Genomic DNA, 18,958 nt, shown 5'->3' on the forward strand with positions numbered 1-18,958 from the left:
CTGTTAGTCAAATAATGACTTTTTGGCAAGAACGTGTGGAGCAAAGTGGTGTGCACTGTTTTATTTTGTTTATTCAGTGTTTCATTAGATTTAAAAGTGTAATAACGGTGGCTTATTAACTGTTTAGCACCTGTGAAAGTGCAGAAATGTGAAGCCGCTGGACGTAGCATGTCGGGTTCTTCCAAAAAGTCCTCTGAAAAAATCTCCATAAATTGCCGTTTTACTGAGTCTATATTTCATCTCATTTCATTTTATTTCATTCCAATTGATTAATGTCTCAAATTAATCAACTTCATCTCATTTCGCTTTATATCATTTTTCACAAAACAAAATATAATAAGAAAATAAAAGTCTTCGCTTATAAGTCTCGTTAACAACATAAAAAAAAATATTTTTATTTTATCAATCGCGATTGACGCCGCGAGACGAAGCTAGTCTAAAAAAGGTAGCCTAAGTAACTTCTTATATCATCAGCTACCTATCAATGAAAGTCTCGTTAAAATCGGTCCAGTCGTTCCAGAGATTAGCCGGAACAAACAGACAGAAGAACAAAGACTAAAATTGTAAAAAATATTATTTTGGTATATTTGGTGTACCGTATATTATATATTCATATGCATGTAGTAAAAAGCGGTTATTTAAATATTACAAACAGACACTCCAATTTTATTTATATGTATAATGATATTGGGTACTCCAGATTAAATAAGCAATAAAAGGCTTAATTGCGTTTTCTGTTATATTATTTATAATGAGAAAACAACATTTAAAGCCCTTAATCTAATAAAATTTATATTTTTAACCAAACTAAACTTTCTTTTTACTGAATGTCAAACTTCACTTCATGATATATAAGAAAAATCCTTTTTAGAAAACTAAAGAGTTTTAGATTATGAAGGTTTTTCTTTGCATATGATTACACTATTCAAATTTCATCATCATAAATATTCTAAAAAGGACCCTGGCTAATTGAGACATCATGTTACCAATATAATCGTTTCTGAACATAATATTAATTGAGTTATTTTCCGCGGCCGATGACGTAGAGAATCGGATTTTGTTTTGTTATTGTGTAGGCATCTGAACGACAGCCCACATGGTGTAAAGTAGTTACCAGGGCTCAATGACGTCACAGCGTGAATGCTGCCTCCCTCCTTAAGAACTGAATCCCATCCTTTTTTACTGGTGGTAGGACCTCTCGTGAGTCCGCACGGATAGGTACCACCACCCCGCCTATTTCTGCCGTGAAGCAGTAATGTGTTTCCGTTTGAAGGGTGGGGCTGCCGTTGTAACTATACTGGAGACGTTAGAATTTATATCTCAAGTCGGGTGGTGCATTTACGTTGTAGATGTCTATGGGCTCCAGTAAGCACTTAACACCAGGTGGGCTGTGAGCTGAAGCTGTCTCTGTAGTTGAAGTCATTCATAAGCGTGAATTAAGTATGTTTTTCATTAGAAAAATGAGTACCTGACTAGGGAATTTGAACACCGATATTGTTGCATCCCTTGGTACGGTTACAGCGCCCGGCTTATCGTTTAGGCCACGACTTGTTCAATTTGTTAGTACTTATTAAATAACACACACACACAAACGTACTATAACATAATTGTGTTTAATTCTCTTTGCAAGTTAAAAGCTGAAACAAAAGAACATTGTAGCGGCCGTTTCTAGACAAATCCAATTCCGACGCTAATCTCTTAATCTGCACACAGAGATAGCCTAATTTCTTTCAGAACAATCCAGTTCAGCAGCGCCGTAATTAGTTTTTTTTTTAAATATTTGTTATTTGAGGTTAGGGGGGGGGGATATTTTAATGCCATATATTCTTTTGGCATCGTTTATATGTTCGTCCTAGAATGCTAACTTCAGACTTATTTGTTCACGATCGAAGCCTTTCTATCATGCTAGTTAATAGAAGATGCATCTCCAACTACAACGTGCTATGACTGCGTCTTCAATGGATATGGATATTCGTAAAATACACTTAACATTAACCATCAGGATGTTCATATGTTTGATTGCCTTCTAATATTAGATAAGTAAGTCTTATTAACATTTTTACCTGTTATCTTAAACAATGCGATTGTTTCGCGAACTTTTTTAACGCAACTCTGTCCATCTCATGAGGTGTATTTAATGCGTGCTATCAAGTTTATATATATTAATAACAGGCTGTTAGAAAAAACAACAAACAGCACATATTATTGTTTAGTCACGATACAGACATAGCTTGTTAAAAAAAAAACCAGAACTTTTTAAAAATCACCCTTTTATTGGTACCTAACACTTAGAATGGGTAGGTATAAGTAATTGCGTTTATAACTGAATTCAACAATACTTCACATTTGTACTATTGACCATCGAATAATTCTCGAATCCGTAGCTTAATCAGATAACAGTAAGCATGCTAAACTTTAACAGGCAAAATTTAAAATCATCTTAACATAAAATGCGTTCACAAGATTCGCATTTGGATTCGTGCTGTTGACACTCTTAAAGTTTTCCTATCTGGAGCTAATCCTGAACATCGATTGAGGTCATGTTTACGTTAAAAACGTTATTTCAATCAAACTAAACCAGTAAGTAAAAATTCAACTGCGTAAGATTAAAGTGGTTACATACATACAAAATTCAAAGTCATTAAAGGCTTGTATCATATCAGACTTTTGAACTACAGACTGGTTTGTGGCATTCACGTGCATTAGCTCAGCAAGATGATCACATAACAACCGAACCGTGATCACGTGTGAAAAACAATGCCAAATTACCTAGTCAGGTCATAAATTCTGTCACATGTTTAATGTAAAATAATTGAAACAAGTTTATTCATTATGTAACCATTCATATACCAAAATGAACTTAACAAAACATAGATTCTTATGACACTAAAGTTTATTCAAAATGACCTCCGTGATTTTGAATACAGGCCTTCAATCTGCGCGGCCAGTCGTCTATCGCAACACGAACGAGGTCCATGTAAATATCGGCGGCTGCCTTAATCAAGGGTGTCTTGAGTTACTCCAAATTGGGATGAGGCTTTGAGCACGCCTTTTCCTCCAAGTGTTGCCATATCTTGTAATCTAACGGATTCAAATCTGCACTGGAGGAGGGCCAGTCTTCGTGCCGGATGAAGTCGATTTCACGCGCCGCCAGCCAGTCTTGTATGCTCTTCGTTCTATGAGCTGGCGCCGAATCTTGTTGGAATACCCAGTGCCTGTTATTGAACATGGTATGAGAAACAGGTTCCACAAGGTTCGTCAGGACTGTATTTTGATACACAACTGCATTCGTTTTTACACCTTTCTCACAAAAATGTACCTCTGTTAAGCCCCAATAAGAAACTCCCAACCATACCACGAGCGAGGATGGAAAATGACCTCGTTGGACACGCGGAATACGGTTGCTCGCTTCTTCACTACTGCGTGCGTACACCTTATCATTTTGTTTGTTGTAGCTCTCTTCTACGGTAAAAATTTTTTCATCCGAAAAAAGAATTTCCCGATATATTTTTCCCGCGTACCGCTTCAACAAAGCGCGGCATCTCTTCAGTCTCAGGTCCATTATACGAGCATTCAAACGATGTCCTGTTTTTCTTCGATATGCCCGAAGCCCTAAGCCTTCATTTAACACCCTTTTCACCGTGGTTCTGCTTAACCCCATCTGAAGGGCCAACAGTTTCTGCTTACGTTTGGGATTTCTTTGAATTCGCGCCTTCACGGCTTTTATCACTGCTGGAGTCCTAACAGACCGAGGGCGACCACTTCTTGACCTGTCATCTACACTAGAGTCTTCATTGTATCGTTTGATGGTACGATAAACGAATCTTTTGGTTATATTCAAATTTTTCAGTATGTAAAAAAATTTAATTGGCGCGTAACCGCAACGATGCAACGCAATAACTGCAACACGGTCTTCTTTAAGCGTCCACTCCATATTTAAAAATGAGTAAATATCTAAAAGTATACATTTTTATTTTCATGAACAATTCGAAATTCGAATTCAATAAACTTTTTTGTGGCCAGCATTCTAAAAGAAAAGTTTTTACTGTGTGACAATACTTATGACCTGACTAGTTATAACGGAACGAAATTTCCGAACGTGCGATACCGCCCCGCCGCCGCCTTACCCCCCGCTGAGACAGAGCTCTCGGAGCGCGAAAACACGCCCTCAGCGCGCGCGACGACGACCAGTAAAATATTGCGAGTCCATAGTTCAACTGTACGGTTCTCAGCTCATTTTGTATTTTATTTTAGTTATTGTTTCGCTTTTATATTAAAACCTCAGACAAATCAATGCTATCATTTCAATATCTTCTTCGCCAACAGCCCGGAACAACGAACTCACAAAAACTCACAAAAGCCCCGCCAGTCGGACTTTTAGTGTTAAAAAATCCTATTCTCCGAAACACGAATGTGAAAATAAAGCGAATTCGTTTCTAAATACGGCCCACTTGCGAAACTAAACGAGATCTCCGTTTGAATGCGTATCCTAACGTCGGTCCGAGGATGGGTCCCGGTCGGATAATCGTGAAAATTACGCGTCGAACGCCCCTCGGACCACGCAGGATTAAACGGACGAATCCGCCCGTTGATGATTCAATTTAAATTCACGTCCCAACGTCACGAACGACGACTGTTTATTGCTACATATTAACTGATGTATCATATCATAAACATCATAACGTACCTTCATTAGACGTTGTTTGAGTACGGTCTTATACAAAATTAGTTATCGATTTAGAAGCCTATGATAAGACTATCAAAAACAATACAAGCAATAAAAAAAAAAAAATGTGACATAACAACATGGAAACTACCCAGTTTGAACCACAGATCCACACAAGATTGATTGCATTGATGCATCGGCTGTTCCAAAGCACAAACTGGGACGCGTGTTTTTATTTATTTATTTTTATTGCTTAGATAGGTGGACGAGCTAACAGCTCACCTGGTGTTAAGTGGTTGCTGGAGCCAATAGACATCTACAAAGTAAATACCGCCACCCACCTTGAGATATGAGTTCCAAGATCTCAGTATAGTTACAACGGTTGCCCCACCCTTCAAACCGAAACGCATTACTGCTTCACGGCAGAAATAGGCGGGGTGATAGTACCTACCACCAGTAAACTACAATGTAACGTCACTTTTCCTATTTGTTCTGCATTAAAAAGGACAATGGCGTTACATATTCGCGCGAGCGTACCGGCCATCAGAAATTACACAAATTTATAAATAATGCGGATTGAATTTTTATTATTAAGCGACGTTATTCCCTCAGCATGGAAGTCGTTCGAAAACAAATGCTAACTCTTTTACTGCTGAGCCTGTTTTCATATATTCTGTAGAACTTGCTAAAGATTTTTCGAAACTTAAAAGAAATACAAAAATCAAAGCTAAATTCACAGCAAAATCAAATTAAATGGTTTTTTATATATTTTACGTACGTCCGTACAGGTTGAAGCCTAAATACATAAATAATCAGACTTTTATTGCTATAGAGCAATAGTCGGTGTTTCGACGCTCCGCACTTTATATGCATTAATAGAGAGTCGATCTATCGTCGGTTCGCACTCAAAGAATTAAGTGCGTATTTAATTAGAAAAAATAGTACCTATCTACCAGCGGAATTTCGACATAGCTCTACACAAATACAGCAGGCGCCTTATTCTTAACACCAGTACAACTTCGATAGTCAAAACGACAGTCGAATGGTCCTTTATTAAACGTCAAAGACGATGCCTATACCCAAACAGAATTCAAACTATAAATTCCATTTAACGAACTGTCGGGCGATTTGCATAATCTTCCATTTCAATCGCATTTAATTTATAACCTGTCAAAACATTTATCTTAACTCTTCCATTCTGCGCCCTACATTGGGCATAAAAAGCCGGTGCGAAGGGCTCGCCTTCATTACCATTTTAAGTGCGCCAAACGCTTCGAACGCGATAAGAGATTATGCAAATTGAATCAAATTGTTAGTGGCCAGAGATTTGTCGGACTAATCCCGTAGTTTCGCATTAGCGGCATAGCTGAGGATTTATTGGATTCGTATTCTAACAATTAACTGCTGATATGGCATACCTTGAGACATTGCCCTCCGTTGATGTTCGTCACCGGATTATCGCGCACAAAAAGGTTTTAATGAACCACATACTAAAAATTGGACGATACTAAGGACAGATAGATCGAAAATCGAGGCATTTTTGGTGTTCTGGTATTAAGGACATGTGTTACGCATTGCAAGGACCGCGCGTTGAAGAAGCTTGTCCAATGACAATGAGCTCTGGACAACAGCTAGGCTGTCTGCAATCTGTTCGCGGCGCAAACTTTGCTACTTTGGTCACACTACTTTCAAAAATCCCGACAATCTCGAAGTACTGATAGTAACAATGTCGATTTGAAAAGACCACGTGTTCGATCTCCTACTGGTTGGACAAAAGTGTTAGCAACACTGTCCGGGATACCTATACCTGAAGCACTAAAGAACGCCTAAGATACGAGACATGTAGCGAAAGAGTGGTCTTGAAACACAATCAAACTAAGCGCGACCTTCAAAAATTAAAATACCGACTCGGAATAACAAGAAGACAAACTTGAATTTTTGCATAATTATGCAAAAATTCAGAAATGCAGAAATTATGCAGAAATTTCTGAAAAAAAAACTAAGAGTATCTTATATATAGTCTGCTCGGCTTTTAATAAGAATTTAAGAGAGTTAGGACTATGTTAGGAATTTCTCTTTGGGATGGGGTGCGTAATACCGAAATTTGCAGAAGAACTGATTTGACTGACATAGCCAAAGTGATTACTCGGAGAAAGTGGAAGTGGGCCGGCCATATAGCGTTGTACTGACAATCGGTGGGGCACAAAAGTACTTCAGCGGAGACCTCGTACTGGACATCGTACCGTGGGCAGACAGCCATTGAGGTAGACCAACGCCCTTGTCAATAGTTGGTAAGGACAGGACGCGAAAGGCAAGAGACCGAAAATAATGGAGAGCATATGTAGCCTGTAGACCTGTACTCATCATTAGATGGACACAGGCTGAAGATGAAGAAGAGATTCTCTGCGAAAGTTCTTTTTTTTTGCTTAGATGGGTGGACGAGCTCACAGCCCACCTGGTGTTAAGTGGTTACTGGAACCCATAGACATCTACGACGTAAATGCGCCACCCACCTTGAGACATCAGTTCTAAGGTCTCAGAATAGTTACAACGGCTGCCCCACCCTTCAAACCGAAACGCATTACTGCTTCACGGCAGAAATAGGCAGACCTACCCTTGCGGACTCACAAGAGGTCCTACCACCAGTAAAGATAACAATAACGCCTTTAAGCTGGGGACGTTACTTCGCTGGATGCGTATCACCGTCTGGTGAGGTCACAATACTTCATACTCTATGTACTCATGACACGGATAATGGGGTTCATAAGGATAGTTAAGAGATATCGTGCAATTAATAAATAACTGGACCATTACTAAAAAACGCTCTCCACAAACAGAATAGCAGTCAGCAATAAAGGTTTTTTTTTCAAAGTTGACTAAAAACACAGACAGTTATTGTCTCACGCGAGTATTAATTAGTTCAAAATAATAAAAGACATTTTAATAAAAAAGTATATTTCTTTTTTAAGATTTTTTTGGTGACCACACTTCCTATAGTTTCTAGGTCGATGATTTTTCTTATTTCGATTTATCCATACTAAATTTATTCAAATAAAAACAATATTCACAGAGTCTTTCGAAGAAATATTGTATTTATTTAGATATTCTTTCAGATCTGCTTGCAAGTTTTTTTTGTTTAAAATTCCATTTTCTAATCTTCCATAAATTATCATAGCATAAGTTACAAATTATATACGTATATATGTATGATTTTAACAAATTTGTTAATCTTCTAGTATCACAAACTACACAAATTTTAGATATTAAAACAAATAGTCATAACATTATTTTAAAACAACAATAATTTTTGTCATTATCTCAACCCTGATTGGTTAATTAGGTTTATCTTCGCCTGGGGCACCAATCATGAACCAGCGGGTTCTTGCTTTGACGGCCATGTTGCGTACCAGCCTCTTTTTGTCGTCAAGAGATGGCGCTAAATCAAATAAAATGTCCTGTTTGTGCGGCAAAAGCGTTGACGTGCGATACGAATTCGCAATCTCGTAAAGGCATTCTAAACTTTTAATTCTGACATCCTGCAAAAGAAAATGAATTCGGTAATTAACGATGATGCAAACGGGGATAACGTTAACAGTTTCTATTTTTAACTTCGAAGTCAGACGAGCGCGGCGAGAGAATAACCTCGAGGGGTTATTCTAGATTCACCGAACTAGTAGGCGAGCTCACGGGGCTCAAACCGGGAGTGATGCTAACACTGGCCCTAGCAAGATTAATAATGTAATGGTACTGTGTAGGTGTACATGTACATTATTATTGTAGTATTTTTTTTCTAGTATTATGAATTTTTACCTACCTATGCTGATAGCCTTGAGAGGCCATGTCAGCTTACCCTAACGTGTGTAGGTGAGCTCACGAGGCTCTAACCGGAGAGTTGCTAACACTGGCCCTAGCAAGAGCAGTGCTTCGCTGAATCTACCGCCGGATCGGAAACGCGACCCACTGAGAAGATCCGGCGAGAAACTCAGTGGGCTGTGTCTGTGGGTTAATTTACTCGTCGAGCCCTTCGTCGCAAGCGACGGGTTCGGCGAGGACGGCGACCGGTGCTTAAGGTACGAAACTCTAGTGACGCATTATATCCCTATCATTATTAATTTATAAAAACAATATATCATATTATAATCCAATTACCCGAAGGTCTCGTATCTATATCGAACTGGCAAAGTCGTCAACTGAGTTGGATATTTTTACTTGTAGGTTAGTGTCGTTTATAAAAATGTTCAAGGGAATCCTACATGTTAATAGTAGATTAAGTAGTGTAATTCTTTAATGTTTTTTTGCTTTATTTATAACATTGTGTACAAACTCAGCACATTTGTCTTGTTTAGTCATGCGCTCATGGCTTATGTTGAAAGCTAGTATTTTTTTACTCGTTATTGTTTGTGTATCTTATACATAATCGATTTTAATTTTTTTTCTCTACTCTTAATCTTTGTTACCCTAAAGGCTAAATCTATGACAAAATCCTAAATCTTTAGTAGCTATTCCAACTTCGCGCAATTTTCATTTCAATAAGAACGTTTTTTGATCTTTAATATTATATATATATATATATATTTTTTTTTTATTGCTTAGATTTGTGGACGAGCTTATAGCCCACCTGGTGTTAAGTGGTTACTGGAGCCCATAGACATCTACAACGTAAATGCGCCACCCACCTTGAGACATCAGTTCTAAGGTCTCAGTATAGTTACAACGGCCACCCTTCAAACCGAAACGCATTACTGCTTCACGGCAGAAATAGGCGGGGCGATGGTACCTACCCGTGCGGACTCACAAGAGGTCCTACCACCAGTAAAAATCTTTCAATTTCCGCGGTTTAAGAAGATGCAGTGGAGACAAAGTACAGCGAACTCACCATTGATTTGACGTATCTAGACAATTTCACTAGTCTCGGTAAAATGGTCTGTAAGCTGCCAGAGATAACGGCGTTTTTCGCTTGCACGAAATAACATAAAACATCGATCATCACAAGGAGTAAGTCGTTGTTTTCATAATTTAACGAATCTATCGCTATTGATGTAATCTGTAATGAAATAAAATAAATATTACTATTATTATGTTGCAAGTCAGATTTTGTTTCTTTTTACTTGTGTTTTTTTGTATCTTTTAAGCTTGTGATGTGTATTGTGTGCCTAATAAATAAAAAAATGTGTGGTGTCGTGGGACACAGGATAGGAACGAAGTTCCTTATTATAAAAATATTAAACTTAAGTTCTATTCGAGGTATAAAAAAAAAACTAGAGGTTTCGCAACAAAAAAAAAATAATAATTGTGCGTTTTAAAAACAGTTTTCTGCCACGCACAGTAAATCTCTGGAATTCGTTGCCATCAGCGGTCTTCCCCAACAACTGCGACATTGGGTTATTCAAGAAAAGAGCATATTCTCACCTGAAGGGTAGGCAACGCACTGGCGTAAACGCTGCTGACCGTGGGCGGCGGTGAATCACTTACCATCAGGTGACCCGTCTTGCTCGTTTGCCTCTTAGTTTTTATAAAAAAAAAACCCACGGTTATTCGGTAACGTGCGAACTTATTGTGGTACACTTCATTCACGGTTGTTTGCATAAAGGTTAGTGTATTGCGCAAACGAACGCTCTCAGATCGTGGTCAATGAATGATAAAAAAATATGTTATTGTTTGTACGTTATTACAAAATTAAATCGTACACTCTGTGCATTACTAATAAAAATCTTATGTTACGGACGTTTTTTCCCGGTTAGGATACCCCTCCGATCGTCCCATAAGGAACTTCGTTCCAATAAATATACCTACTTACAAAATTCTAGACAATAATTTGTTTTTATGTTTAATACGTACAATGCAGTGGAAGTTAATAAATAAATAATTTACAGTAGAGACAAGCCGTGACACGAGTATTATCAAATTTTTTTATTGCCCTTGTAGGCAGATGAGTATACGGCCCACCTGATGGTAAGTGGTTACTGTCGCCCATGGACGTCAGCAATGCCAGGGCAGAGCCAACCTGCTGCTTACCGTTATGTTCACATTGCTCAGTGTTTCTGAGACAGCTAGGCAATACTAATCAATAACATTGAAAAATCGCGATAGATTTTTTTAAATGCAAGCAATTTAACGCAATCAAAACAGCTGAGTCGCGGTGTCCCATGGTCTCATAGGGACGAATACTTTGGGGGTTTACTTTTGCGATTGATGGCAGATGATCATACGGTCCATCTGGTGGTAAGTAGTTACCCTTACTCAAGGGCAAAGGGTGTTGAGCGCTCACCAACAAACACTTCATATCCTTCCTTCATACGCGATGCTTAGGTAAATTATGTTACGATGATCATTTAGTAGGCAGCGACTTAGTTGTGCTCCTGGCATTATTGATGTCCATGGGCCACGTTAAACACTCACCATCAGGTAGGCGATACTAGTTTTAAATTTAAATAATCCTTGAGTCATAAAATAAATATGCATCGAGTATTAACTTAGTACTTCATTTTGTCTGTCTGTCTACAATATTTTTTTTTTGTTTCCTACCTATTCTAGTAGCCTCGTGAGGTTATTCTAGATTACGTCGAATTACTAGGTGAGCTCACGGGGCTCAAACCTGATGACGATGCTAACACGAACCCCAGCAAGAGCCGTGCTTCGCAGAATCTACCACCGGATCGGAAACGCGACCCACTGAGAAGATCCGGCGAGAAACAGGCAAACAGAAGGTTAATTTACTTTTAATTTAATTATTATGACCAGTGCTTGGGGTACCTAAAAGCACCGTTAGTGGATCGGGAGGATGTCTACAATATTATCAAAACAATAACTACAAGTGACTTTTTTTTTTTTTTTTTTTATTGCTTAGATGTGTGGACGAGCTCACAGCCCACCTGATGTTAAGTGGTTACTGGAGCCCATAGACATAGACATCTACAACGTAAATGCGCCACACACCTTGAGATATAGTTCTAAGGTCTCAGTATAGTCACAACGGCTGCCCCACCCTTCAAACCGAAACGCATTACTGCTTCACGGCAGAAATAGGCGGAGCGGTGGTACCTACCCGTGCGGACTCACAAGAGGTCCTACCACCAGTAAGGACTATTATACACCTTTCGAATGTCAGGTATGCACGTAATAATAAAAACATACCTTTGTAGTCTCATTATTAAGTACACTTTTCGGAGTCTTCTCAAATACATAGGCCCAACTAAGAAGATACGATTCATTCGCTGCACCTTCTAGAGGCGGTAACTTGTGGGTTAGCTTCGCGAAATTCTGGAACATTCTTTGCCTGTACAATAAACTGGTCCGGCAGTGTTGCCTGCTCGATAAATAATTAGGGCTGTCAGACATTATCAGTTTGATAGCTTCAGATCCTTGTTTACTGTATTGTGTATTGGATAATGTATTTACAATCTGAAAAATAAAGATTTCACAATAGTTTCAATTAGCAAAATTGGACATTGGTGAAGATTAATAAAAATCATATAAATTTCGCCATTATTCCAATATCCGGAAGTCGTCGTGGCTTAAAATATGAGACAGGTGGTGTATATACTATGCTGGGGGGTGGTACCTATTATTTTTTAAGGTATACATACTCAACATAATGAAATCAATCAAATATATTATTTTTTTATTCAACATAAATGAAAGTACACACGTCTTGTTGAACGTCAAAAAGAACTACCGCCATATATATTTAGTAATGACTTCAACGATAGAGAAATAAGTAATTTACAACCAAATCTCAATGTAAGTGCCAGGGGGCGGATGCATGCTCACCCATCCGTCGATAAATAAGTAAAAATCTATATTTATGAGAGCTCAGGTTACTTCTCGGAATAATGTAACCTCAAAATCTGCCATAAAAATAAGTTACATAGTCAGTTTTTCTTAATAACACGGTCAACCTTACAACTCAAACAAATATATTTTTCTGGTGGTAGGACCTCGTGTGAGTCCGCACGGGTAGGTACCACCACCCTGCCTGTTTCTGCTGTGAAGCATGCGTTTCAGTTTGAAAGGTGGGGCAGCCGTTGTAACTATACTGAGACCTTAGAACTTATATCTCAAGGTTGGAGGTGCATTTACGTTGTAGATGTCTATAGGCTCCCGTAACCACTTAACACTAGGTGGGCTGTGTGCTCGTCCACCCATCTATGCAATAAAAAATCTTACCTTTTGGAGCCAAAACAGAAATGTATCGCTGCCTCTTAAAATCAAAGCTTTTGTAATCCATCCATATAACAGAATCAACTTAGGACACAACTCCTCATCATCTTTACTACAATTCGTCAAATAATTCTTTAATAATTCATAAAAAAGCTCAAACTTCTGACCAAATTCAGCTTTGTTAAGAAAATGTGCCACTAAAATACAAGCTTTCGTTCTGACGCTGTCCAATTCACTATTCAAAGCTAACTTTAGAGATAGCTTCATTATATCATCAAAACTCGATTCATATACGGTCTGATGAACAGATATGTACAAACTTTCTAAAATTAAATAATATTTATCATTATATTTACATTTGTCTAATATATTATCTGTATGTTTTGCTAGTAAATTTCTTTGTTTATCAGCTGGTAAGCTTGCAATTGTATTAGCAATTAAAACAAAACCATTTGACACATCCACCGAATTATTTATCTCTCTTAATATCCATTCAACAACTGAGTCCACCAAGCCATGATCACTATCAATTTCAGTTATTTTTTTCTCTGTAAACAAACTTATATCTGACATTGATTCGCTCAAAGCTTCAATCACTTTAGGAGCCTCTTCGTCATGCGCTGACACCACCTTTAACATTTCCTCTATGATTACTTTAGTGAATTCATCGATACTGGCTAAATTGGAGAGCAAATTCAGTCTTTTGATCAAAGCAGTTTTGTCTTGCGTCAAATTTTCTATATCACATCTTCCTGTGACAAGCAGCTGCATTATTATTTCTGGATATTTTTTCGCTATTGCGTGAATAGTCTCAATGCTGACTTTCAAGAGTTCATCGTCTTGAGAATGTTGAACATTATACATTAAGACCTCAACAAAAGGCACTACAAGGTCTGTTTGTAAAACATTCATAACTCTAATTAATGTTCTAAAGCCGGCAACTTGGAAATCTTTAATCGGTTGACTGACAACCGTCAAACACAACTGCGGTAATTCATTGACTTGAACCGCTGTTTGTTCCAATACATCCCAATGTTTGGCCAAATCATACAGATCCCCTAAAAAGTCCAGACTAGCGATCTGCAATTTTGGAGACGTTTTAAAATCGTAATAAGCTAATATTGCCGGTATCATGCTTTTGGTTATTATAGCACATGATTCTTTGGAACCATTCGCAGCTGTTAGTAGAACTTTGGTTGCATGTACAAATTGGGCTACAGTGGTGGCTTCCGCAACAGCTGTTTGCATGGATATAAGGATTCCTTTGACGAAATTTTCGAATGCTTGGTCTGTGTTAGCAGTCCTTGATAGTATTGACACTAAAGCGGATAAGGCCTCGTGTGCCGCAAATTTCAGTTCTTCGTCGGCTTTGTGTGATATTTCCCTTTGGATTGATGACCATAATGTTTTCAGAAATGGAGTGTATGATTCAGGTTTGAAAATTTTACAACTATCCGTCTGGAATTGAAAAATATAATACTAATTAGACATAAATGCAAAATAAAATGATGATTTTAATAACGTCGATATTTCATTACTGTTAAATATTTATTATTTAAAGCTATAATATGTTAACTGGTATTTCAATGAAAACAAATCTATTAAATACAAACTATAATGAAACAGTCACTAATCTAAAGTCATATTATATATTATTTAAATTGTGGCATCAATACACTGCGATTGTCATGATGTTTACTGGTGGTAGGACGTCTTGTGAGTCGCATGGGTAGGTACCACCACCTTGCCTATTTCTATCTTGAAACAGTAACGCGTTTTGGTTTGAAGGGTGGGGCAGCCGTTACACTGTAGAAACTGGAACCTTAGAACGTATATTTCAAGGTAGGTGGCGGCATTTACGTGTCTATGGGCTCCGGTAACTACTTAGCCCCAGGTGAGTCGTGAGCTCGTTCACCAATCTAAACGATAAAATAAAAAAATTGGTGATGTGTTGGTTCTCTGTCAATTACTCATTACTACTACTTCTATATACAATCAAACAAAATATCTAGACATTCCTAATTTAGTTGGTCCTAAACATGATATTAGACTAATAGACCATTAAAAACACAATTTAGAGTGAAACTAACCAATAGTCTCAATGAATCAAGTTTGGCCAACCTTAAACTTGAATCTAACTTCTCAACCAATAAGACCAAGCAATGTTCCGCAAATTCTGGTATTGCACACAAACAAGGACTTAAAGCTGTAGCCAAATCCTGCCTTGTAACCGGTGCTGGGTCATCAGGAGCAGGATGAAAATCAATAGGGTAATAACATGAAATAACTTCAAACATTTCCTCGACTAAATGCCCCAATGGTATTTCACGTATGAATTCTGGTAGGAAATTAAAGAGAAAGATCAGGTTACTCGGATCTCTCTCTCCATCCATTGATGCTATGAAACCATATACGAAATCTGGACCAAGAGATTTCATATCTGTAACATTAGATAAAAATATTTTATAATTAATTACATTCATTTTCAAGTATAAAACAGCTGAAATACATCCTACTCATATGTACTCAATGTAAGTAGCATGATTGAAGTTGTGTATTCTTACACTCTGATAACTTCTTCAAATCAGAAGACATATAAGATTGCAGCTCATAAAAATGAAGCATGCTGCTACACTATATTGACTGAGCCAAGTCTATTACAATTTACTACTACAACTTATGTTCCATAGTATATTTTTTATCTATACATCATCATCATCAATAATTAAATAATTGATATTTCAATATTAACACTTTCATAACATGAATTGTATATCGGTACTTTTAGAACTTACTTACATTTTATATCTTTTTCCATCAACTTCTTAACAATAAAATAAATATTATACCGATCCTGTCTTGTTTGGGACTGACAATTAACCTCTCTGAAAAGCAACGAAAAAAACTCTCCACTAGTTTCCATATCATAATTCTTCATTTCAATAATAGCTGAAAAACCTTGTAAGACTGCCGGTATTACTCTATGATTATCTTTTAACCGGTCAATATAAAATTTTGATATGAATTTAACTTGTGACACAGTTAAATAGTCTCTCGGTAGCTCTGTGAGGATTTTTGTGAAGAATCTCATTCCTTTTTCACGACTTTCTGGTTCTTTATTGGTTAAAATACCCTCCATGTTTTCAACTAAAGTTATTAGGTCTATATGTTGAGTTATTATATCTGAAAAATAATTCATGATATCATGTACTCCATTTAAAAGCTTGTTTTTTTATTTTTGTTTAACAATATTTTAATGAAAGATTGGTAGAGCTATAGAAGCGAGTGGATGTTACATATATGGCCCTAATACATTTTTTACAAAACATAATAAAATTTCCATTTTATTTTCAATTTATATTAGTAAACAAAGCAAAAGGAGATTTTCCAATCAAATTAGTCTTATTTTCGACTTATGTGATAATTATGCAGACAGGAAATGAACAAGAAAAGCTGTGTAAATAATCATTTGTATTGTAAATACATTGTGATTTAATGGTTAAAATGTAGGTATAATTTGACTGTTTCACTAATCAAATGGAAAAGAAATCTTTAGAAAACAAATTTCACATACCAGTAACTACATTTTGCGTTTGATCAAATATTTCATTGTTATTTATTATTTCCTCCGCAAGTTCAGGCTTGAACCAAATCGAATTCATGGTTGATTTACAAATAGAATCAGTTTAAAATTACATGCAAATAGCTTTTACTGGTCATACAACCTAAAATTTAATCAGTGATCTTTTGACTTATGTATAGATTGAAGAGTGAACACTAAAATTTTAGTTTCAAATTTATTGGTACGTTCCTAGGTCAGTGTGTAATGTTTCCAATCAGATGATTCTTGAATGAAATTTAAGGTTATATTCCACTTGACATACGTCATATTATACTTTTTTATTTATTTTTGCCAACAGACTATTGGGTTCTTACTTAAAGCCCTACTCCAAATACGTAAAATTATTACTTTAATGCCGATCACTCACATGCGCGCAAATATTCGTACATTGTACGAATGTTTGCGCGCATGTAAAGGGCCGTCATATATTCATTCGCAAACTTAGCGGCTGTCTAAATGGGTTCGGTACTCAATTTGCGAACCCGTTTGCGCTTCCTCCCACACTTGTTTACGAATGTCTCACGAATTTCTCTTCTTTTTTAATTCACCAATAGAACATTGAAGAGAAAGGGAGTTTTTAATTCTTTCCCAGGCGTCCCTTGGCCGTTAGCCATTCTGTTTTAATGGGATTTCTTTTGAGGGTCCCATATGGTCGATTCATTTTGCAGGAGTTCAATGAACTCCATCACCTTATACCGGTCACTCACATTCGCACGAATACGCAAACCCGCAAGTGTAGGATGACATTTGCAAATGATTATGCAAAGTTTTCGCTGCATTCGTGGTTTTCCAAGCTGTGTCGGTTTTTCAACGGACATCAAAGCACGCGAACCGCGATTATTCGTGTAGTCTCCCACACATTCGATGTTTGGCCATTTTCATAATTCGTGACGTCTACTGTGTAGCGTACCTTAATCATGGATTCGAACAACACTAATGCCGGTCACTCACATGCGCGCAAACATTCGTACAATGTACGAATATGAAGGGTGAAGGGCCGTCATACATTCATTCGCAAACTTAGCGGCTGTGTGACAATACTGGGGCCATCCTCTTACACACCTGACACGTCCAACTTCGTCGCGCTTAAACTGGCAATTGATTTAGTAGCTGAATTTAGAACAGTGTAATCAGAAGCTTCTAACTTGCTTCTTTGAATTCAAGGCAATAAATTTAGCCAAGTGTAATAAGCCTTTTAGCAAAATTGAATATTATAGGAAATGACAGATGTACCTACATACTGCAACTCGAATGACATTTGTGATTTAAGCCATTTAATGTATAAGTGTTCCCAATTCAATATGGAGTGATATGTGCGATATTTTATCTAATGTCTCCACCCGCTTGGACGAACTATTAAACAACCCAAAGTGCTTCGTAACTTTATAGGAATTCATTAAAAACACAGTGATAAATCAATATAATTATTGTGAAATGAAGTGATGAAGAAACAGAAAAAACTGATTTGGCTTAAAGGACTTTGTTTTCAAGCCAGTAAAAAATTATAAAAAAAAAAACCAGCTGTAACACTGAAACTTGAACGAACAAATATTAATTTAGAATTTAGAGCATGATAAATAATTACACTTTAATAATAATATTGTGAAACTTGTAATAATTTTTACTTTGAGTTTAAAAGGGAAAATTAAGATGACTACTAGAACTTTAATAGATTTCGTTGTGAAATTCCACAAACCACGTTTACTCAACAACATTGTTTATTTCCCTAGCAGTGGCAATTCATTCTTCGGAAGGCGTTTAATAATATCGGCGGCTCCCCTATCAACTTCAACTCCAAAAATACAGTCTCCGAGGCTTTTCAGCACGACAACAACAAAGTTAAATGAAGTTTTATCAGCAGAACAGAAGAAAACTGAAGGAAAATTCCAACTAATGTTTACTTGTAAGAAATGTAACACAAGAAATAGTAAAATTATTACGAAACTGGCATATTACAAGGGTGTTGTTATAGTGATATGTCACGGATGCGAAAATAAACATTTGATAGCAGATAACCTTAATTGGTTTTCGGATATGGAAGGTAAAAAAAACATTGAAGACATCATGGCTGAAAAAGGTGAAACAGTACAGAAAATAATGTCAACGGACCTAGAATTCATTGCTACAGAATTAGTCAAAGAAGCAGATACTCCTGAAAAGGCCTTATTTCTAAAATAACATTTTGTTTTTCATTGCTATTATCTTTTGAAATTGGTATTTTTCTTGTGTAATTTTGATGTGATATTCAATTAAATATTTGTTATGTTATTATTATTTTTTTATTTCTTCTAATGAACTTAATTTGTTTTAATCATAAGTTGTAAGTAACATTAATTGAAAAAAAGGCATGTTTATTAGCATGCATTCTACTATGAAATAGCCATGAACACAAGTTTCGAGAATAGAGAAAACCATAAAATATACATTTTTAACCCATCTCATGTCTCAATTTTGGCATTGATATTATTATATCTTTCGACTCTTGTAATGACTTAATACCAGCATAGTGG

The 18,958-nt window shown here is 36.8% G+C and overlaps 2 protein-coding genes across 2 annotated transcripts; one reads left to right on the forward strand and one right to left on the reverse strand.

The window, feature by feature from the left end:
* Positions 1–7,604: 7,604 nt before the first annotated feature.
* On the reverse strand, positions 7,605–16,693 carry LOC101746081 (MMS19 nucleotide excision repair protein homolog). The gene is made up of 7 exons (XM_012688470.3): positions 16,401–16,693; positions 15,626–16,009; positions 14,917–15,266; positions 12,833–14,284; positions 11,801–12,067; positions 9,543–9,710; positions 7,605–8,202 (listed from the first exon to the last, which is right to left on the reverse strand). The coding sequence occupies exons 1-7, from the start codon at positions 16,486–16,488 to the stop codon at positions 7,999–8,001; spliced, it is 2,913 nt and encodes a 970-aa protein (XP_012543924.1). The 5' UTR covers positions 16,489–16,693; the 3' UTR covers positions 7,605–7,998.
* A 1,061-nt stretch (positions 16,694–17,754) lies between these two features.
* LOC101746225 (DNL-type zinc finger protein) lies at positions 17,755–18,716 on the forward strand. The gene has a single exon (XM_004921653.5). The coding sequence runs from the start codon at positions 18,099–18,101 to the stop codon at positions 18,624–18,626; it is 528 nt and encodes a 175-aa protein (XP_004921710.2). The 5' UTR covers positions 17,755–18,098; the 3' UTR covers positions 18,627–18,716.
* Positions 18,717–18,958: the final 242 nt, after the last annotated feature.

Source organism: Bombyx mori, chromosome 23 (assembly GCF_030269925.1).
Source record: "Bombyx mori chromosome 23, ASM3026992v2".
Classification (NCBI taxonomy): domain Eukaryota; kingdom Metazoa; phylum Arthropoda; class Insecta; order Lepidoptera; family Bombycidae; genus Bombyx; species Bombyx mori.